Here is a 23,044-nt window from a genome sequence, read left to right on the forward strand (position 1 = left end):
CTTTTCCCCTTTTCCCCTTTTCCCCTTTTCCCCTTTTCCCCTTTTCCATTCACCGGGGCGTGGATCTGTATGTCCCACCACCCTGCTAGTCAGGAAACTGGGCTGAGCCATACAGTAAATCTTTGACAGAGGCATTCACTGTAGGGCTGGACCAGTCTCTGAGTAACCTGATCTAGCTGTAGATGTCCCTGTTCATTGCAGGGGAGTTGAACCAGATGACCATTAAGGATCCCTCCCTACTCTGACTATTCTATGATTCTATGATTTTTATGACCATGACAATCAGTCTCTGGTTCATCACTGGCAAAAATGAATTGTTAATGGGGGTGACTATGTTGAAAAACAGTGGTTTCTAGCTGAGAATTTGCTCTACCAAGTAGTGTTATTCTGCTCTGTGAATCTGCTGCAGTTTCCCCTGCATATGCAGCTAAGATTTCCTTTTCAGGTGTAGTGTAGCACTCTTCCGACCCCCTGTAGGCTCGGCTCTAGAATCCCAGGGGTCAGCCTCGGGTCTCTCCTGAGGCCCTTTGCCACAAACTCCAAGTGGGACCTTTCTCTCCAGCAGCAGTATAGAGGATGTCCTTTAAAACCTGTCCCGTCCATACTGGCCCCAGGGCCATGGCACGGGCTATCTCCTGCTTAAGCTGCTCAAATGCTTGATGCTGCTCAGGACTCCATGCAAAATCATTCTTCTTCTGCGTCACCTGATAAAGGGGGCTTACAATGAGGCTGTAGTTTGGAACATGCATTCTCCAAAAACCCTCTACATCCAGAGAAGATTGTGTCTCTTTCTTATTAGTGGGCGGAGACATGGCAGTAATTTGTCAATCACATTTGTCGGGATGTGGCGACGTCCATCCTGCCACTTTATCCCTAGGAACTGAATTTCCTTGGCTTTCTCTTTGCTTCGCTTAATAGCAAAACCAGCACGCAGAAGGATCTGGATTATTTGCTCTCCTTCCTCAAAGACTTCCTTTGCTGTGTTGCCCCACACAATGATGTCATCAATGTACTGTAAGTGCTCAGGAGCACCTCCCAGTTCCAGTGCAGCTTGAATCAACCCATGGCAATGTCTCGCTCCAATTTATAGGAGGGAGAGGAGGTTCTTTTATTATCTATATACCCGGCGTGAGATTAAGAAGCAACGGTTCAAATGTTGGTCCGACCAGTTTATTACAAATGTTAATTAGGGAAATGGGGAAGGGGAGGACGGACACTATTGTGAATTAGGGTACTGGGGAAGGGAAGGAGGGCGATAGAAAAGATAGGAAAGAAGAGTCAAGGAGTCTTTATAGGCAGCAAGAGGGACATAGTCACCACCATGGATCCAGCGTGGTTCATAGTTCCGTCTTTGATCTTCAGTAGCGATGGGTCGTCAAGAGTTGTTCTGTTGACAACGAGGACGAAGCACGACGAGAGACGACCATGGTGATGATGGCCCCTTTTCAATAGTTTCAGAGTGGTCGAGTCAGCTGTCTTTGGAGTGACAGCTCAAATCCAAAGTGGTTGAGTCAGCTCTCCTTTGAGTGGCAGCTTCTGGCTCTGGGGCCTCAGCAGGAAACTCCTTTGTTCTTATCTTCCTGGCCTTGCCAGCAGATAAGAGGAAGCAGGGAGGCACCAACTTGCATCTTGCCTTCACAGGATACAATGGTATCATCCCCCAGCCTCCCATAGCAAACAGGAGTTATTTGGTCACAGGCTAGTTCTTCCGCCGGTAAACAGTCCTGAGCACTATCTTCTGAAGGCAAACAGCTCCAAAGACGGAAAATTGTCCACACAGCGATGTTGATTGCCACACAGCACCCATCACTTGCCTCCTCAACAAACTACCTCAGGAAGCAAGCTTTGAGCCAAAAAAAAAGCAAAGAAGGATTCTCACAGGCAAATGGTTGGGCTGTGTTTTCAACCCTGGGGCAAACGATTCCATGTATACTGAATGCCCCTCCAGGTAAAAGCAAACTGTGGCCTGCATTCTTTGGCCAAAGGAATGGAGAAAAAGGCATTAGCAATGTCAATGGTGGCATACCATTTGGCTGCTTTTGACTCCAGTTCATACTGGAGTTCTAACATGTCCGGCACAGCAGCACTCAGTGGGGGTGTGACTTCATTCAGGCCACGGTAGTCCACCGTCAGCCTCCATTCTCCACTGGCTTTACGCACTGGCCATATGGGGCTGTTAAAAGGCGAGTGAGTTTTGCTGATCCCTCCCTGACTCTCTAGTTGACGCATCAACTTCTGAATGGGGAACAAGGAATCCCTGTTGGTGCGGTGCTGCCACATGTGCTCCGTTTTTGTGGCAATCCGTACCTGTTGCTCTTCCACTCGTAGCAACCCCACAACAGACGGATCTTCTGATAGGCCAGGCAAAACAGACAGCTGCTTAACACCTTCTGTGTCTACAGCATCTATTCCAAAGGCCCATCGATACCCTTTGTGATCCTTAAAGTATGCCCTTCTGAGATAATCAATACCTAGAATACATGGAGCCCCTGGGCCAGTCACAATAGGGTGCTTTTGCCAGTCTTTACCAGTGAGGCTGATTTCGGCCTCCAACATAGTCAGCTCTTGGGAACCCCCAGTCACCCCATGAATATAAATTGATTCTGTCCCTTGGTGACTCGAGGGCATTAGAGTACACTGTGCACCAGTGTCCACCAGGGCCTTATATTTCCACGATTCTGATGTGCCAGGGCTTCTAATCCACACAGTCCAATGCACTCTATTATCCCTTTCCCTCCCCTGGCTGGGGGCAGGGCCCCTCTTTTTGTTACCTCGGTTGTCTACAGGAACTGGAGCAATCACCTTTTTGGAGAAGTTCACCTTGGTGGTTGATTTGTCTTGTAATTCTTTTGCCTGTGCTTGAAGCGCACGAGTGGGTTGTTTATGCCACTTCTCCATATCTTCTCCATGGTTACGTAGGTGACATCAGAAGTCAAAATGTGATGTAGTCTTACTGTTGTCACTTGCTCGAGCAGGAGGACTTCTTCTTTTGGTAGCTGAGACGTTGGATGATGCAGGTTGGGGGGAAACCAGTAGGCTGATTTGGGAATTCTGGTCCCCATCAGATGTATCTGGTACCACCATGGATCCATCAGCATTAAGCATGGTAAACAGTTCATCTATTATATCTTCTTGTTTGCTCTCCGTTCTGTCCAGTTTTTCACTCACTTTTGCAAAAAAAGCTGAAACACAAGCTCGTGGAGGGTTTAAATGTAGCTCTATGTCTTGAAGTTTATTAATCAGTTCATTTATAAGGAATCTTCTTTCCCCTCCGCCATACATTGCTGCAAATGTACTTGGCGTACCATTCTGGTGCAGTCTTTGCGAATATATGCCACATGTGTGGTGTACACCTGACTCTCTCAGGATCGGGCTCTTGGTCTGGCTCCCACCACAGCATATTCTCTCAAATAACAGATGCCTTTTTCCACATCAGTCCAATTTTTTTTTCTGAGGCATCAGATCGTCTTTGATGGGGTATCTTTCTTTTACAACTAACAGCATCCTCTTCCAGAGGGTGAAGGCCTGGTTCTGACATCCACTATATATCCACATCCACATCCACTAATACCTCTGTCAATGGCCGAGTCCCTAGCAATGCCAACCCAGTTGGCGAGCTTCTCTACTGTCTAGCCACACACTCTTGGCCCCATTGTCCCAGCATCGAAGTAACCAGGTGACAATAGGCTCATTTGGGTGACGTGAAAAGTCTTTTCTCAGACTTAGAATTTCATTCATTTTCAGAGATTGATCAACAATGGTAACGATATCTTGCTCACCTCTTACTCTTTCAGGACTTGTTGCCCTTGTTGAGTTGATCCTGAGAGAGTTACGTTGGTGACCGCGGTCTTATTGAGAAGAAAGGTTGAGGGAACTGGGCTTGTTTAGCTTGGAGAAGAGAAGGCTCTGGGGAGACCTCATTGTGGCCTTCCAGTATTTGAAGGAAGCATATAAACAGGAGGGGCATCGGCTGTTTACAAGGGTGGATAGCGATAGGACAAGGGGGAATGTTTTTAAACTGGGACAAGGTAGGGTGTAGGTTAGATATTTGGAGGAAGCTTTCACACAGAGGGTGGTGACACACTAGAACAGGTTGCCCAAGGATGTTGTGGATGCCCCATCCCTGGATGCTTTCAAGGCCACGCTGGATGTGGCTCTGGGCAGCCTGGTTTTGTGAATGTGAAGCTACTCCTACCTGTTTATAAAGGGAAAAAAAATTAAGAAAGGAAATTACTATTGGGAAAAACTGAACTACAGAAGATTCCACGTGAACAGGAAATGGTAGGTGGTAATGGTTGGAGGCAGAAGACTAAAAGTACTCTGTTAAAACAAAGTTCTGATTAGCACTGTAACGTAATTCCGTACCCAATATATGTAATTTCAGAGGACAATCAAGAATGATAACAGACTAAACACTGTATGAAGAATAGGAATTCTAAACCAACCCTTTAGAGATATATTTTTCTGTTATGAAAACTTCACTTATTTTGAGCTGCTTTTGGGAAATTCATCAAACAGGTTACCTCCAGAAGAGTCTCACCTTAGTTTACTGCATTGTAATTAACAGCAAAAGAAGAGCTGACACATTTAAAGCTAATTTAGAAAATTCTATAATAAATTCATTAAAATCAGTAAAAAAGGACCTTCCTCAGTAGTTTGATTATAGTTCTGGAGTACTGCGTCCAGGCCTGGGGACCCCAGTACAGGAAGAACGTGGAGCTCTTGGAGTGGGTCCAGAGGAGGGCCACTAAGATGATAAGAAGGCTGGAGCACCTCTCCTACAAGGAAAGGTTGAGGGAACTGGGCTTGTTTAGCTTGGAGAAGAGAAGGCTGCGGGGAGACCTCGTTGCGGCCTGCCAGTACTTGAAGGGAGCGTATAAACAGGAAGGGGAACAGCTGTTTACAAGGGTGGATAGTGATAGGACAAGGGAGAATGGTCTTGAACTGAGACAGGGGAGGTTTAGGTTAGATATTAGGTGGAAGTTTTTCACACAGAGGGTGGTGACGCACTGGAACAGGTTGCCCAAGGAGGTTGTGGATGCCCCATCCCTGGAGGCATTCAAGGCCAGGCTGGATGTGACTCTGGGCAGCCTGGTCTAGTGATTGGCAACCCTGCACATAGCAGGGGGGTTGAAACTCGATGATCATTGTGGTCCTTTTCTACCCAGGCCATTCTATGATTCTGTGATTCTATGATAGTTCTCAGTTATGTCGTTTACACAACTAGTCAGTGGGAGAAACAGAAATGGATGTATTTAGGACGGATGGATATAGACCCCATTAACTTATTTATTTTCAGCTTTTTACAAGTAAGCTGAGAAAGTGTTTGGTACCAATAGGAAACATCATCTTCAAAGGAGAACTTATTTCTGCGTGAGAGTGATATCAGAGTTCAAAAAGTAACAAAGCAGAAGTTCAACCCAATTTAACAGAGCAAAGCAGTTATTAGCAGACCATATCATTCAAGTCTTTGGGAGAAAATCAACTACAAAAAAAGTTACAAAGAACAATGAAGAGATAGTCTGTCTGACTGTCCTAATCCTAAACTTAAAATAAAGTTTAATAACATTTTGTTTATGAAGTAGAACATTGTTATGTTGAAATGGAAGTTTTAGTTAAGCATTAGCTCTGACAAAACAAAGAAACAAAGAAAAAGCAAACCAAAAAAAACCAAATTTGGTCAGTCAGACTAGTTGTCGAGGGCATGCGAGTATGAAAATGTTTATTCCAGTGAAGTTATCTGATTGGGGACCTTGTTAATTGGGACAACGACCATGACAAGAAGCAAACCTTGCCAGCGTCAAAATTTTTGCTGGAACAGAGTTAATTTTCTTGGTGTAGGTTTGTATGATGCTGTGTTTTTGTTTTTGTTTTTGTTTTTTTAAATGAAAGTAGTGGTGATAATTGTGACAGTGTTTTAGTTGTTGCTGTCTACTGCTTACACACAATACCCTGACAGTGAGGAGGCTGGGCAATGCACAAGAAGTTGGGAGAAGGAGACGCAGCCAGGACAGCTAACCCCAAATGACCAGAGGAGTATTACATAACATACGACATCATTCTCAGCAATAAAAGCTGGGAGGAAAGGTGGAAGGGGGAGGCATTCGGAGTGATGACATTTGTCTTCCCAAAAAACCATTTTGCATGATGGAGCCCTGCTTTCCTGGAAGTGGCTGATGGGAAGTGTGCTGATGGGAAGTAGTGAATGAACTCCTTGTTTTGCTTTGCTGTGCTTGCAAATGCAGCTTTTGCTTTGCCCGTGCTCTACTGTCTTTATCTCAATGTGTGAATTTTCCCCCTTCACCTTTACGATTCCCTCCCCCATCCTTTGGAGAGAGAAGTGAGCAGCTGTGTGGTGCTTGGCTGCCTACCAGAGTGTTGAACCTCAACAGCCAGTCACACTAGTTGATGGGCTATCAAGAAACTACAGGCACCAATTCCAGAAAGATCAACCCGGACTTTGCAACTGTAAAACTGTAAGACTGTAAACTAGTGGGTGGAAAGCTGACTGAGTGAGATAGAGTGAGGGAATCAACAGAATCATACAAATTGACATGCAAAGGGGTATGCAGGGGGAAGGGAGAGCAATGGGGAACAAAGGCTGAGGGGAGACTGTTACACAGAAAGGGGTATAAATCATAGAATCACAGAATAGCCCAAGTTGGAAGGGACCCATAAGGATCATCGAGTCCAACTTCTGGCTCTAGATGGGACCACCCAAAAATCAGACCACATGTCTGAAAGCATTGTCCAGATGCTTCTTGAACTTCAGCAAGCTCAGTGCCACAACCACTTCCCTGGAGAGTCTGTTCCAGTGCCCAACTACCCTCTGGGTGAAGAACCTTTTGCTGATATCCAGCCTGAACCTCACTGTCGCAGCTTCATGCCATTCCCTTGGGTCCTATCACTGGTCACCAGAGAGAGGAAATGAGCACCTGCTCCTCCACACCTCCTCGTGAGGAAGCCATAGGCTGCGATGAGGTCGCCCCTCAGTCTCTTCTTCTCTAGGCTGAACAAAGCAAGAGACCTCAGCTGCTCCTCATACTCTGGCTTGGATTTAGGCAGAGAGACTGCAAAGACTTATCTGACCCTTGGAATATCATCCCTTTTTGCTCATGTGTGTAGGCACTGATAATAATGCTAGGGTGGCCTTGAGTATATCAAGAGTAAATATAGAGCTATGGGAGCCTAGGTAGTGTTACCTTTGAAATGAAGGGGAAAGGCTTGAGCAGGAGTGGATGCATTCATTAAACATTTGGCTGTATGTTTGGTGTCGCAGGAAGGGCTTCTGTTTTTACGACCGTGAAAACCTCTGAGGAATGAGGACTGCTGTGAAGAGATGAATTCCATAGGGCAAAAGCATCTTTGCAAGTTTTCTAACCTAGCACAGAGGTCTTTGAACTAAGTATGGCAGGAGAAGGTTACTATAACTTGAAGATAATTGGAAACATGGGGTACGGTGAGGAAGTGTCTGGGAGACAGCAGGATGGGGAAGTTTCTTCGCAGTTTCTCTGAAAAGCAGAACAACTGGGACTCATCACATCTCGAGTACCTGTGCGCAAATGCACACAGCATGGGGAAACAGATGAATTGAAACCTGCACGGTGTTGCAGAGCTCTGATCTCATAGGGATTACAGAGGAGTGTAGGGGGATAGCTCACATCACTAGAGTAGTGCTACTACGGATGCTGGTTCTTTGGGAAGGTCAGGCTGGGAAGGCAAGGAGGAAGAAATGTGTTCTATGCAAAGGAGCACCATAAATATGTAGATGGCTCCAAAAGTAATGCCTCCTTTTTATTTCCATGGAAACTGCTACAGATACAAAGAGCACAATAGCACTATTTGATAGCGCAAATCCTCAGCTACAAAACACTCTTTTTCAACAGTCACCACCATTAGTGATGCATTTTTACCAGCGACGAACGAGAGCTTGTATGCCGTGCTGGTAAAAATCTGCACCAGCGGAGGTGGCCCACTGTCACCACTGCTGAAATGCACCTCCCATCTCCTCGCTGTGCTAACATCGACTGGTCTCCGTCAACATTCAGCAAGTGTCGATGAGGTTCAATTTTTTCTGCGTGGAGGAATTCAGTGACACGCCTTTGCTTCATGTGCATTTCCGTGTCAGGCACCATTTTATCACACTGCCCCTCTGCTGCCATGTGTCGCATGACAACAAAACGTAATAGAATATTGTCTGGAAGGTTCAACCTGTACTGTCATCCCACCAACATCCTCCTCTGATGCTGTGAGCCAACATAATAAAATAGGAGACATTACTTTCAGAGAAGCTCTCATACATGGATCTTTGACTTGGAATAGGTGACAAGCCAGCTGAGAGCTTGTGGGTAAGGATAAAAAGACAGACCAAAGAGGTGGTGACGTAATAGAATCATGGAATTGTTTGACTTGGAAGGGACCTTTAAAGATCATCTAGTCCAACTCCCCTGCAATGAGCAGGGATATCTACAGCTAGATCAGGTTGCTCAGAGTTTGTTCCAGCCTGACCTTGAATTTCTCCAGGGATGGGGCACCCACCACCTCTCTGGGGAACCTGTTTCCAGTGCTTCACTACCCTGGTGGGTATCTGTTACAGATGGTCTGATCAAGAAGTGAAAACAAGTGAAACCTTCCTTAGGCAGCTAGAAGAAGCCTCGTGATTGCAGGCCCTGCTGCTCATTGGACGACTTCAACCAGCATGGCGTCTGCTGGAAGTGCAATATGGCTGGTCACAAGTAATCCAGGACATTTCCAGAGTGCAGTGAATACAATTTATTGACACAAGGAGATCATCAAATCATAGAATCATAGAATCATAGAATCACCAAGGTTGGAAAAGACCTAAAAGATCATCCAGTCCAACCGTTCACCTATTCCCAATAGCTCCCACTAAACCATGTCCCTTGAACACCCCCAGGGTCGGTGACTCCACCACCTCCCTGGGCAGTCCGTTCCAGTGCCTGACCACCCTTTCTGAAAAGTAATACTTCCTCATGTCCAGCCTGAATCTCCCCTGCCGTAGCTTGAAGCCATTCCCCCTGGTCCTATCACTGATGACACGAGAGAAGAGGCCGACCCCCAGCTCACTACAACCTCCCTTCAGGAAGTTATAGAGAGCAATGAGGTCTCCCCTGAGCCTCCTCTTCTCCAGGCTGAACATTCCCAGCTCCTTCAGCCTCTCCTCATATGGCCTGTGTTCCAGACCCCTCACCAGCTTTGTTGCCCTCCTTTGAACACGTTCCAGGGCCTCAATATCTTTCTTGCAGTGAGGGGCCCAAAACTGGACACAGTACTCGAGGTGCGGATTCACGAGTGCTGAATACAGGGGAACAATCACCTCTCTGCTCCTGCTGGCAACGCTGTTTCTGATGCAAGCCAGGATGCCATTGGCCTTCTTGGCCACCTGGGCACACTGTCGGCTCATGTTCAGCCGAGCATCAATCAATACCCCCAGGTCCATTTCCTCTACGCAGTCCTCCAGCCACACCGCCCCAAGCCTGTAGCGTCGCCTGGGGTTGTTGTGGCCGAAGTGCAGGACCCGGCATTTGGCCTTGTTGAAACTCATCCCATTGGCTTCAGCCCAGCTCTCCAGCCTGTCCAGATCCCTCTGTAGGGCCTCGCTACCCCCAGGCAGATCCACACTCCCAGCCAATTTGGTGTCATCTGCGAATTTACTGAGGGTGCACTCGATGCCCTCATCCAGGTCATCAATAAAGATATTGAAGAGGACAGGCCCAGCACCGACCCCTGGGGAACACCACTCACGACCGGTCGCCAGCTGGATTTAACTCCATTCACCACCACTCTCTGAGCCCGGCCCTCCAGCCAGCTCCTTACCCAGCCAAGAGTGTACCCATCCAAGCCTCGGGCTGCCAGCTTCTGCAGAAGAAGACAGTGTCAAAGGCTTTGCTGAAGTCTAGGTAGACCACATCAACAGCCTTTCCCTCATCCACCAGATGGGTCACTAGATCATAGAAGGAGATCAGGTTGGTCAAACAGGACCTGCCCTTCATGAACCCATGCTGGCTTGGCCTGATCCCCCGGTCATCCCGCACATGCTGCATGATCTCCCTCAAGACAATCTGCTCCATAACCTTCCCTGGCACCGAGGTCAGGCTAACAGGCCTGTAGTTCCAGGGATCCTCCTTACGACCTTTCTTGTAAATGGGAGTCACATTGGCAAGCCTCCAGTCTTCTGGGACCTCGCCAGTCAACCAGAGAGATGATGGCAAGCGGCTCGGCTATCACCTCCGCCAGTTCCCTCAGCACTCTCGGGTGGATCTCATCTGGCCCCGTAGACTTGTGGCAGTCCAGTTGGAGTAGTAGGTCTCTGACTGTTTCTTCCAGAATCACAGGGGGGTTAGTGTGCTCCCCAGCCGAGATTACCAGGTCAGAGAGAGGAGTATCCTGAGGATAACTGGTCTGACTTTTAAAGACAGACGTAAAGAAGGCATTCAGAACCTCTGCCTTTTCCTTATCCTCAGTGGTCACATTCCCAGCCTCATCCAGCAAAGAGTGGATATTCTCCTTTGTCCTCCTCTTACTGTTAATGCATTTATAAAAGAGTTTCTTATTCCCTTTCACCCCAGCAGCTAGGTTAAATTCAAGCTGAGCTTTTGCCTTTCTGATTTCACCTCTACACATCCTAACGACTTCCTTGTATTCATTCTGAGTGGCCTGTCCCACTTTCCACAGGCGGTAGATTCTCTTTTTCTCCCGCAGCCTCAGGAATAGCTCCCTATTCATCCACGCCGGTCTTCTTCCCCGCCGGCTCATTTTGCAGCTCAGGGGGACTGCCTGCTCCTGCGCCCTTAAGACTTCCTTCTTGAAGAGCAACCAGCTCTCTTGGACCCCTTTACTCGCTAAGACTGAATGCCAGGGGACTCCCCCTATTAGTCCCTTGAACAATTCAAAGTCCGCCCTCCTGAAGTCCAAGGTAGCAGTTTTACTATTCCCCCTCCAGGCTCCGCCATGAATCGAGAAATCTATCATTTCATGGTCACTCCGTCCAAGACAGCCTCCAACCTCCACATCTCCCACCAGACCTTCTCTGTTTGTGAACAGCAGGTCTAGTGGGGCAGTTACTCTCGTGGGCTCGAGATTGACTAGAGAAGGTGTTTGGGAGTACCAGGTCCAGTCAAACAAGAACGAACTGGTTGAGGATGCAGAAGACTTGAGATGGAGTTGAAAAGCCTGAGAAGAATGAACAAGGGAAACAGTAGGTAGACTCACTGTGTTAAACTTTGGGGAAAGCAGATTTTGACTTGTTCGAGAATTTGCTTGGCGCGGGATCTCATAGGAGACTGCACAAGAGAACAAAGGGGCCCAGGATGGCTTCAAGGACAACCTCTTCAAAGCACAAGTCCCGTTCTCACATACACAAAGCCAAGCAAGTGTTGCAGAAAGCCAGCTTGGATGAACAGAGAATTCTAAACTGAACTCACACAAAAAAAAGAAGTGCACAGAAAGTGGAAAGAGGAATGGGTTACCCAAGAGGAGCGTAGAGACACTGAGCACGCAGGAATGAAGTTCGGAAAGCCTGAGCTCAGCTGGAGTTGGAACTAGAGAGGGAGGTAGAGGACAACTGGAAAGGTTACAATGGCAGCAAAAGGGAGGCTAAGAAAACTGGACCTAACGCTCAATGAACGTGGAAAAAGCCAAGATACTTAGTCTCTTTATCTTGGTTTTCCTTGGATTGCCTTATAGCATCTTGGGTCCCTGAGCCTAGTGACAGTCTGTGGGAGTGAAGTATTACCCACAGTAGAAGAAGGTTATGTTAGGGCCCACTTAAGCCAATTGCAGATGGGACCAGATGGGATGCATCTGAAAGAGTTGACTGATGTCATTGTGAGCCCGCTCTTTTGAACATAATAAAATATGCTTATTAGCCAAAACACAAGGGCTTTAAATTTTGAGCAGTATACATTCTGCTTTCAGAGTCCCTTTGTGCATGGCAAAAAATGTCAAAACAGTATGTGTTGGGTTGATCTTGCCCACCACACCAAGCTCTTGCAACCACACCACGCTCTCACTCCCCGTCCTCAGAAAGACAGGGAGAAAATACGATGAAACAAAAAAAGCTTCTGGGTTGAGATAAGGACAGGAAGATCACTCATCAATTACCATCATGGGCAAAACAGATTCAGCTTGGGGAAGATTAATTCATTGTGCACTGATAACAGAGTAGGGCAGTGAGAACTAAAAGCAAACTAAAACCACCTTCCCCTCCCCACCTCATTCTTCAGCCTCCTCCCCCTCAAGCAGTGCAGAGGGATGGGGAAAGGGGGTTACAGTTAGTTCATAACGCTTGGTCTCTGCCAGTCCTTCCTCCTCACTCTCTTCCCCTGCTCCAGCATGGAGTCCCTCCCACGGACTGCAGGCCTTCCTGAACTGATCTGACCTGATGTGGGCTTCCCATGGACTGCAGTTCTTGAAGAACTGCTCCAGCGTGGATGGATATTTGTTCCAACGTGGCACTCCATGGTCAGCAGGGGACAGCCTGCTCTACCATAGTCCTCTCCATGGGCTGCAGGGGAATATCTGCACCAGTGCCTGGAGCACCTCTTCCCCTTCCTTCTTCATTGACCTTGGTATCTGCAGGGTTGTTTCTCGCTACATTTTCTCACTTCTCTTCCAGCTACTGTGACACAGCTAAACAGGTCACAAACAACGTTGCTCATTGGCTCAGCTTTGACCAGTGGTGGTTCCTTTTTAAAGCCAGCTGCAACTGGATCTTATTTAACATGGGACAGATTCTGGACTCTTCTCGGAGGACAAAACCCTGCCACATAAACCCAGTACACAGTGAATCAAAATTGGGGTGCTAACACAGGAACAAACATGGTCAAATACAGAATTGTTCACCAGAATTTAATAACTTATCTTGGGGGAGAGGAGGCAGGGAAGAAAAACTAAGACCATTTTAGCTTTATCTATTTTCAAAATGAAGTATATTTATTTCAACTCTTATACATAGATTGGAATTCAAAAGAACCTGTGTGTGTATCTTTTTCTATCAGCAAGCCTTTCCAGATAGTGGATGTTGCCTTTGGACAGGCTTTTGACATAGTCTTCCATGGTATCCTTATACCCAGTTCATATCTCACAAAATTGACAAAGTAGATGATCATGTGGTGTTGGTGGGTGGGGGAAAAAGGTTTTATTGCTGGAATTGGAGGGTTGTGATCAGCGGTACAAAGTTCAACTGGTGGTCAATTACCAGTGGTCTCTTTTTGGGGTGGATACTTGGGTCAGTACTGTTTGACGTCTTTTAACAACTGGGTAATAAACCTTTGTGCACTCTCTACAAGCTTGTAGGTAATAAATTGTGGGGAACGGTCAATGTGTTCTGAGTCTGGGCTGCAATTCAGAGGAACCTTGTACAATTCAACAGCGAGAAATGCCAAGTCTTGCACCTGGGGAGAAATAACACCCTACACCAGTTCAGACTGAGCACCAACTAGCTATAAAGCAGCTTTGCAGAAAAGGAGCTGTAGGCCCTGGTGGAGAAGTTCAGTATGAGGCATCGGTATGCCCTTGTAGTGAAGGCCAACCCAATACTGGTCTGTGTTAGCAAGTATATAATACTCGGTCAAGGGAAGAGATTCTTCCCCTGTATTCATCACTTAAGACGCAAGGTATGGTCTTGTACTAGGGAACACAGAACTGTATACAAGATAGGCATGAACATACTGGAGCGAGTCTGGTGGATGCCACCAAGATGGTTGGGGGATGGAGCGTGCGATGTGTAAAGGGGGAATGAAAAAAACCCTTGTATCTCTTGAAGATAAGGCTCAGAAAGATCTTATTCCTGTCTAAAACTACCTAATGGGAGGGAGTCACGGTCACGAGCGGTGTTCCCCAAGGGTCAGTATTGGGGCCTGTCCTGTTCAATATCTTTATCGATGACCTGGACAAGGGGATTGAGAGCACCCTCAGTAAGTTTGCAGATGACGCCAAGTTGGGAGGAGGTGTCGGCCTGCCTGGAGGTAGGAAGTCCCTACAGGGGGATCTAGACAAGCTGGGTCGCTGGGCTGAGGCCAACAGGCTGAAGTTCAACAAGACCAAGTGCCGGGTCCTGCACTGTGGCCACAACAACCGCAGGCAACGCTACAGGCTTGGGGCAGAGTGGCTGGAAGATCGTGTGGAAGAACTGGACCTGGGGATGTTGGTCAACGTTTGGCTGAACATGAGCCATCAGCATGCCCAGATGGCCAAGAAGGTCAGTGGCATCCTGGCTTGTATCAGAAACAGTGTTGCCAGCAGGAGCATGGAGGTGATTGTCTCTCTGTACTCAGCACTGCTGAGGTCGCACCTCGAGTACTGCACTGAGTTTTGGACCCCTCACTACAAGAAATACATTGAGGTCCTGGAGCACGTCCAGAGAAGGGCAACAAAGCTGGTGAGCGGTCTGGAGCACAGGTCTTATGAGGAGCAACTGAGGAAACTTGGATTGTTTAGTCTGGAGGAGGCTCAGGGGAGATCTTATTGCCCTCTACAACTACCTGAAAGGAGGTTGTAGTGAGGTGGGAGTTGGCCTCTTCTTTCGCATAACTAGCCATAGGACTAGAGGGAATGGCCTCAAGTTGTGCCAGGGGAGATTCAGGTTGGACATTTGTCATGGTTTTACATTTTTTGTTTTTTCAGGTTTCAGTATTCCACATCAAAACATCATGTAGTGTACGGGGCATTAAAGTGTCACTGCCCCAATCCCAGGTACCTATCCCTGTACATTACAGCAGTCACGGGATCTGGCCCTTCCGGGTGGGGGGGGGCGCTCTCTTGCTGCCTTGCAGTGGGTGCTGGAGGTGCTTTCCTGGCCGTTCCAAGCTTTTCAGGTTTGACTCGGTCCCGGGAACTCTCTCTCTCATCTTGTCTGATTTATTAGTCTCAATTTCAATTAAATTGTATTATATTGCGTTATCTTGTATTCCGGTATTATAGTAAAATAAGTTTTCCTCCATAGATTGTTGCTGCTGTTCTTTTCCTCCCTTCCTTCCTTCCCATTTTTGTGGGACTGGGGTGGGTGGGGGGGAGGGCAGAGGCCTGTTGCCCCTCTGTCACAGACATAGATTGATCTGGTCAACTCCGTGACAACATTAGGAAAAAATTCTTCTCCAAAAGAGTGGTTAGGCGCTGAAACGGGCTTCCCAGGGAGGTGGTGCAGTCACCGTACCTGGAGGTGTTTGAGAAACATTTAGATGTTGTACTAAGGGACATGGTTTAGTGGGGAAATATTGGTGGTAGGTGGATGGTTGGACTGGATGATCTCGGAGATCTTTTCCAACTTTGGTGATTCTGTGATTCCGTGAGTAGAGAAGCTGGAGCCAGCCTCTCTCAGAGGCTTGCAGGGATATACAAGAGGCAATGTACTCAAGTTGGAACATGAGAAATTCTAATTTTATATACAGAAAAAGCTTTTTCAGCATGAAGGGGGTTAAATGCTAGAACAGTGTACCCGAGAGGTTGTGGCATTTCAATCCCCAGAGGTATTCAAATCTCAACTGGACGAGGACCTGAGCACCCTGCTTATTGGCTCTACTTCGAGTTGGGGTGTCCCTTCCCACATAAGTTATTTTGTATTTGCATCACTTGTGATCCATAGGTCAGTGATAGCTCTTGAAGTCTTTTTACTGGTATATGTATAAAGCTGCTTTGTCGTTCCTTTTTGTTACTTTTCTTGTGTTCGTGTACTGTTAGGGAGGGACGTTTACGCATTTAATGGTGAGAAATAGGTTTGAGGCATGTAAAAATATGAGACTAGAAGAGGATCATATTATGGTATATTTTGGATAATTCCTGTGTACAACAACAGGAGAGAAATAAGAAGCCAGTGGGGTGACCCTTGATCACGAGGCAGACAGATGTTTGGGTTTCGTATTTGGGGAAAGTACAAACCAACAGCTAAGAAGCACGGAGAATGGTGAGTAAGAAAGAACGGGCCCCCCCCCCCCGAATGGAAAAAGGTTAAAGCTTGACAAAAGAAGGCATGAAAATTCTTGAGGCTTTTTGTTGTTTTTGTTGTTGTTGTAAATATTAGGACTACATGCTTCCCGTATTAAAGACAGCCTTTTCCTAGTATTCCTTTTCCTTGTAAGTCATTGTAGTTTCTGTGGATGTGCTATCTGACCAGAAAAGATTAAGAGAGTGGGAATGGTTGCAAAGGTATTCGCTATACTTCCACTGAAAGGAAATGTTTGAGAATTTCTCACAGTAGACATCCGGTAATATTTAAACAATACAGTGTAGGCTTTTTTATGTTCTCCTACGTATTTTTTTCAGTACACTGATGTTATTTTGGGTTAAAAGAAACACTTATTTTTGCATGTTTTTAGACTTCTTGCAGGGTTAAGGGTAGACAAATTTGAAGTTCAAAATGGTGAGGCTGTGAGTTCAGAAATATTCTGCTGGTGATGGGAAGATTCTAGCTACAGCTAGCTGCCTGCCTTATGCTAGGCATTGCTGATAATGTACTTGACCAGTTGTGTGTGCGTATTAGTTTTAGAGCTGTCCTAGTAGCACAAAAGGAAATAAAACTTTCAACAGTTATTTCAGAAACCAGAGCTAGGAGTTGAGTGTGTTTACGTTGTGATTAAGAGCTAATCTCCGTAAGCGTGAAGGAGTAGGTGGCATGGGTACGTGAGTCTCGAGGAAGAAAATTCAAAAGGGAGATTGAGAAAAATGCATTGGTGATATCAATTGTGGCGTACCACTTGGCTACCTTTGACACCAGCTTGTACTGAAGTTCTAGCATGTCTGGCATGGCAGTGCTTAGCTGTGGCGTGACTTCATTCAGGCCATGATATACTCCACTGCTAGCCTCCACTCTCCATTGTACTTTCAGACTACTGAAGGGTGAGTGAGTCTTGCTGATTATTCATTCCTCGGTTCTCCAGTTGGTGAATCAGCTTATGGATGGGAACCAATTAGTTTCGGTTGGTGCGATATTGCCACTGGTGTGCTGCTGTAGTAGCAACGGGCACCTGCTGTTCTACTCTTAGCAATCCCACCGCAGAAGGGTTCTCTGAGAGACCGGACAAGGTAGACAGCTGCTTAATATCCTATATCTCCAAGGCAGCCATACCAAAAGCCCACCGGTACCCTTTTGTGTCCTTGAAAGTACCCTCTACTGAGGTCATCTATGCCAAGGACGCACGGAATCTCTGGGCCAGCCACAATGGGGTGCTTTTGCCTCTCATTCAGAAGAACCTACGTGTGTTGCTTTTTCATTCAACAAGCCTTTCCAGTCAGGATGCTGTGATCGTATTTTTGAATATGAGGCTTTCAATCTTGAATATTAACCACCACCAAGCAAGTTTTAGGTGCTGATGCCTCAGATAGACAATTGTAAATAGAAATGTTTCATGAAGCATATAGTATATACTTTATCATGCCATCTATCTTAATGCTGCTTGTTGAGAGAAATAACAGTCATAATGCTTACAGAAGAACCAGTTCTGTTGCATAAATATACCCAAATACAAAAGCTTTAAACAAAAACAAACAAACAAAAAAACTGATGTACAGTTCTGTTGCATATCTTTCCCTGTCTCCATTTAAAGAAGTCATAATTATTGTCTTAAACAACATTGTGTGCCAGATTGAGAGCTAGACAACTAATTGTGAAGGGAGAGACAGCACTATATAGAATAACCATGAGAATATTCTAAATATTACCAAACATATACTAAAAAAACTCCAATAAGGGCAGCCTTAATATCAATGCAACTAAAGTATATTTTTTTCTGCTCATACATGAATAGTTGTCATGGTTTTATGTTTGTTTTTTTTGTTTGTTTTACAGTATTCCGCATCAAAACATCATGTAGTGTACGGGGCATTAAAGTGTCACTGCCCAATCCCAGGTACCTATCCCTGTACATTACAGCAGTCACGGGATCTGGCCCTTCCGGGTGGGGGGGCGCTCTCTTGCTGCCTTGCAGTGGGTGCTGGAGGTGCTTTCCTGGCCGTTCCAAGCTTTTCAGGTTTGACTCGGTCCCGGGAACTCTCTCTCTCATCTTGTCTGATTTATTAGTCTCAATTTCAATTAAATTGTATATATTGTGTTATCTTGTATTCTGGTGTTATAGTAAAATAGGTTTTCCTCCATAGATTGTTGCCGCTGTTCTTTTCCTCCCTTCCTTCCTTCCTTCCCATTTTGTGGGGCTTGAGTGGGGGGGAGGGCAGGGGCCTAGTGCCTCCCCCTGTCACGGGCATAGGTTGATCTAGTCAACTCCGTGACATCAGTCTTATTATATTAAAAAATTCAACATTGGCATGAAAGTTCTCAAGTCAATTAATCTTTTTTCTATTTATCCTATAAACAGAATATAACTGTATTGATACTAATATTGATGGGCAAGGAGGAAGGCACGACATGTAAATAAAATATTTAGTGTTATGCTACTACTGCATTAGAATTTACCTAATTAAAAACATAAGTAACAGAGGTGCACAGCTGAGTGGTGACTTAATCATTTTACGTATACTTAAGTAAATGAAATGAAGCATTTTATCAAGTGTTCTCACTAATTACAAAAGCCCTAATAAAAGATTCTCATCTCACAAATAAAGGTACATGCCTTCCTAATCAGCATTTAAATGAACACACTTTTGAAGTTAAGAAATTTACTCATTGTTTGGGAAAGGATTTTTTATATACTCTCATCGTAATTGAAAAAAAAAAAATTACTGAAGCAGCTTACCACCTCTGTTGATGTTTCTGCATGTTCAGAAGCAACATGTTCTTGAAGAGTTGTTTCTGTGTAACCCATCTTTCCACAATAAGGACAAGTAAAGGATTGTGGCTGCTCTACAGAGAAAGCTTCTCCACCATAATACAAATCTGGAAAAAGATGTTGTATTATGAGAGATTATTTTCAAGCAACATAGTACATTATTTTATTCATAGTACTCTTTATATAACTATATGCATGTAATCACAGTGAAATTCAAACATTATTTAATGTCATGGTTTTATGATTTTTGTTATCAGTTTTCCACATCATAACATCATGTAGCGCACTCAGAGTTAGAGTTAATGCTCCAGTTCTATGAAATGTCAATAGTTTTGGGGTACCTTTCTCAGAAGAGAACTACATTCCCCAGAAGACTTCCACTGTTCCGTTTCTGTTTTCCATTTAGAGGGAAAGATAAAATGGCTCGCGAGTCATGAGACAGCCCTTTCTTTTACTGCTCATCTCTGCAGTGTGTTCTCCCTAGCCATCTTGCTTTCAGCATTAGAGTAAGGCCTTTGGTTTTGGACACTCTTTATTTGATATATTATCTTCAATTCCAATTATACTGCATTATACTGTGTTATCTTGCATTCTGCTATCATATTTAGTAAATTAGTTTTCTCCATTATATACCATTCTGGAGAGAGAGAGTTTCCGAGCTGAGGTTCAAGCCAAAGGGGAAAATCCCCAAGTCAAATCTAATCGATCACAGGAGTCACCAGTAACAATACCAGTTGCTCCTGTGGAGGGCAAGAAATGGAAACGAGTGTCTTCACATCTTGAACGAAAAAGAGAAGAAGAGGAGGAGGAGGTGGAGGAAGATGCAGGCGAGGGGCCCTCCTCAGAACCACGACCATCGCGAAAGGCAAAAGGGAAAACGAAGAGACGTGCAGAAGAGAGTGATGAAGAGGAAGTCTCTATTACTACTCGCCGGCCTCTAAAGATGACTGAAATCCAAGGTTCAAGAAAGGAGTTCACACGGCGCCCGAATGAAACTCTTGTTTCCTGGTTGGTTCGCTGTTGGGACAGTGGGGCCCATAGCTTGTCTCTGGATGGTAATGAAGCTCGCCAACTGGGTGCCATTGCCAGAGATCCAGCTATTGATAGAGGAATTAGTCGATGTTCGGATGAGGCTGCCTCCCTCTGGGAACGAGTGTTAACAGCCGTGAAGGAAAAGTATCCCTTCAAAAATGGCTTGAAGATTGCGATGAAAAAATGGGATACAGTTGAAAAGGGTATCCAGTATTTGAGGGAAATAGGGGTGGTGGAAATGTTGTATGACCCTGACTTTGTTCCTAACCACCCACACCAAAACCGCGACCCTGAAAAGGTGAGGACAACGCCTGAGATATGGCAGAAAATCGTGACAACAGCGCCGGACAAATATGCCTCTACACTGATGTCAGCGTGTGACAGATTCAACGAACAACAGAGAACACCCTTAATTTACGAGTTAATTCTTACGCTCCAAAACTATCAACAGTTGCTATCCCCCATTCATGCTGCTGTAGCCGCTATCTCAAAAGTGACGGACCAACTGAATGAAACGCGGCAGCAAATGTCTCAACTGATTAACCGTGACAAACCTGTAGCAGTATCAGAGACGCTTGATGAAGATCAGGATATTCAAATGAGTCTAGCGAAGGAGGTGAAGGAGATGATGAAATTTATGCGAGCCCACCTAACTGAAGACGGTGAACCTTCCTTCTCACGTGCACCATCAAAGATCTCAGCTGTTAAAGGCAAACGCTTTCTGGCTCAAGTAAGGGATAATACACTGCGAATTGTCTTGTGGTGTTACCTATGTGACCACAGAGAAGACATGGGGAAGTGGCACGGTCAACCTACTCCTGTACTACGAGCCCGGGTGAAAGAATTACAAGGCAGATCAAGTACCAGTGCAGTTGCTCCAGTTACCACAGGTGATGAAGAGAGGGGCCCTGCCCTCAGTCAGGGGGGGAAAGGGATAATAGAGTGCATTGGACTGTGTGGATTAGAAGCCCTGGCACATCAGAACCACTGAAATATAAGGCACTGGTGGACACTGGTGCACAGTGCACTCTGATGGCCTCGAGTCACCAAGGGACAGAATCAATCCATATTTCTGGAGTGACCGGGGGCTCTCAAGAATTGACTGTGTTGGAGGCTGAGATAAGCCTCACTGGTAAGGACTGGCAAAAACATCCTATTGTGACGGGCCCAGGGGCTCCATGTATTCTAGGTATTGATTATCTCAGAAGGGGGCATTTCAAGGATCCTAAGGGGTATCGATGGGCCTTTGGAATAGCTGCTGTGGACACAGACAACATTAAGCAGCTGTCTGTTTTGCCTGGACTGTCAGAAGATCCATCTGTTGTGGGGCTGCTGCGAGTAAAAGAGCAACAGGTACCGATTGCTACAAAAACGGTGCACAGGCGTCAGTACCGCACCAACAGGGATTCTTTGCTCCCCATTCAGAAGTTGATGCGTCAACTAGAGAGCCAGGGAGTGATCAGCAAAACTCACTCGCCTTTTAACAGCCCCATATGGCCAGTGCGTAAAGCCAGTGGAGAATGGAGGCTGACGGTGGACTACCGTGGCCTGAATGAAGTCACACCCCCACTGAGTGCTGCTGTGCCGGACATGTTAGAACTCCAGTATGAACTGGAGTCAAAAGCGGCCAAATGGTATGCCACCACTGACATTGCTAATGCCTTCTTTTCCATCCCTTTGGCCAAAGAATGTAAGCCACAGTTTGCTTTCACCTGGAGGGGCATTCAGTATACCTGGAACCGTTTGCCCCAGGGGTGGAAACACAGCCCAACCATTTGCCATGGGTTGATCCAAACTGTATTGGAACAGGGCAGTGCTCCTGAGCACCTGCAGTACATTGATGATATCATTGTGTGTGGCGATACAGCAGAAGAATGGGGATGTCCAATGTGTACCACAAGGAAACTTGATGCCGGGGGAGTGCAGTTACTAATTCTATGTATATGTATATAGCCATGTGTGCATTTTAATCATTTTTTGTTTGTTTGTGTATATGTATATATATTTTAAGCAAGATGTAATGATGTAGAATAAGGGGTGGAATGTCATGGTTCTATGTTTTTTGTTTTTGTTATTTTGTTTTTGGCATTCAGTATTCCACATCAAAACATCATGTAGTGTACGGGGCATTAAAGTGTCACTGCCCCAATCCCAGCTACCTATCCCTGTGCATTACAGCAGTCACGGGATCTGGCCCTTCCGGGTGGGGGGGGCGCTCTCTTGCTGCCTTGCAGTGGGTGCTGGAGGTGCTTTCCCGGCCGTTCCAAGCTTTTCAGGTTTGACTCGGTCCCGGGAACTCTCTCTCTCTTATCTTGTCTGATTTATTAATCTCAATTTCAATTAAATTGTATTACATTTTGTTATCTTGTATTCCAATATTACAGTAAAATAAGTTTTCCTCCACAGATTGTTGCTGCTGTTCTTTTCCTCCCTTCCTTCCTTCCTTCCCATTTTTGTGGGACTGGGGTGGGGGGGGAGGGCAGAGGCCTGTCGCCCCTGTCACAGACACAGATTGATCTGGTCAACTCGGTGACAAGGGTATCCAGTATTTGAGGGAAATAGGCGTGGTGGAAATGTTGTATGACCCTGACTTTGTTCCTAATCACCCACACCAAGACCACGACCCTGAAGAAGTACGGATGATGCCTGAGGTATGGCAGAAACTCATGACAACAGCGCCAGACAAATATGCCTCTACACTAATGTCAGCGTATGACAGATACAACGAACAACAGAGAACACCCTTAGTTTTTTAATTGATACTTACGCTCCTAAGCTATGAACAATTGCTACCCCCAACTCACGCTTCCATTGCCACTATCTCCCAAATGACGGACCAACTGAATGAAACACAAAAGCAAGTGTCTCAACTGATTAATTGTGACAAACCTGTAGCAGTATCAGAGACGCTGGATGAAGATCAGGATAATGAAATGAGTCTAGCGAAGGAGGTGAAGGAGGTGATGTAATTTATGCGAGCCCACCTAACGAAAGACGATGAACCTTCCTTCTCACGTGCACCATCAAAAATCTCAGCTGTTAAATGCAAACACTTTCCGGCTCTAGTAAGGAATAATACACTGCGAATTGTCTTGTGGTGTTACCTATGTGACCACGGAGAAGACATGAGGAAGTGGCATGACCAACCTACTCCTGTACTACGAGCACGGGTGAAAGAATTGCAAAGCAGACCAACCACCACTGCAGTTGCTCCAGTTACCACAGGTAATGAAGAGAGGGGCCCTGCCCTCAGTCAGGGGGGGAAAGGGATAATA

At 45.9% G+C, this 23,044-nt stretch overlaps 1 protein-coding gene across 1 annotated transcript in view; it reads right to left on the reverse strand.

The window, feature by feature from the left end:
* Positions 1-18,846, reverse strand: part of LOC122158474 (E3 ubiquitin-protein ligase KCMF1-like) — a 49,975-nt gene extending 31,129 nt beyond the window's left edge. The window contains exon 1 of the mRNA XM_042815172.1: positions 18,705-18,846. Coding sequence (XP_042671106.1) covers positions 18,705-18,773 — 69 coding nt within the window. The 5' untranslated portion in view covers positions 18,774-18,846. The remainder of the gene's footprint in view (positions 1-18,704) is intronic.
* Between the last annotated feature and the right edge of the window lie 4,198 nt (positions 18,847-23,044).

This window comes from Centrocercus urophasianus, unplaced genomic scaffold (assembly GCF_019232065.1).
Source record: "Centrocercus urophasianus isolate 14NV4802_14NV808 unplaced genomic scaffold, USGS_Curo_1.0 seq_1413, whole genome shotgun sequence".
Classification (NCBI taxonomy): Eukaryota; Metazoa; Chordata; class Aves; order Galliformes; family Phasianidae; genus Centrocercus; species Centrocercus urophasianus.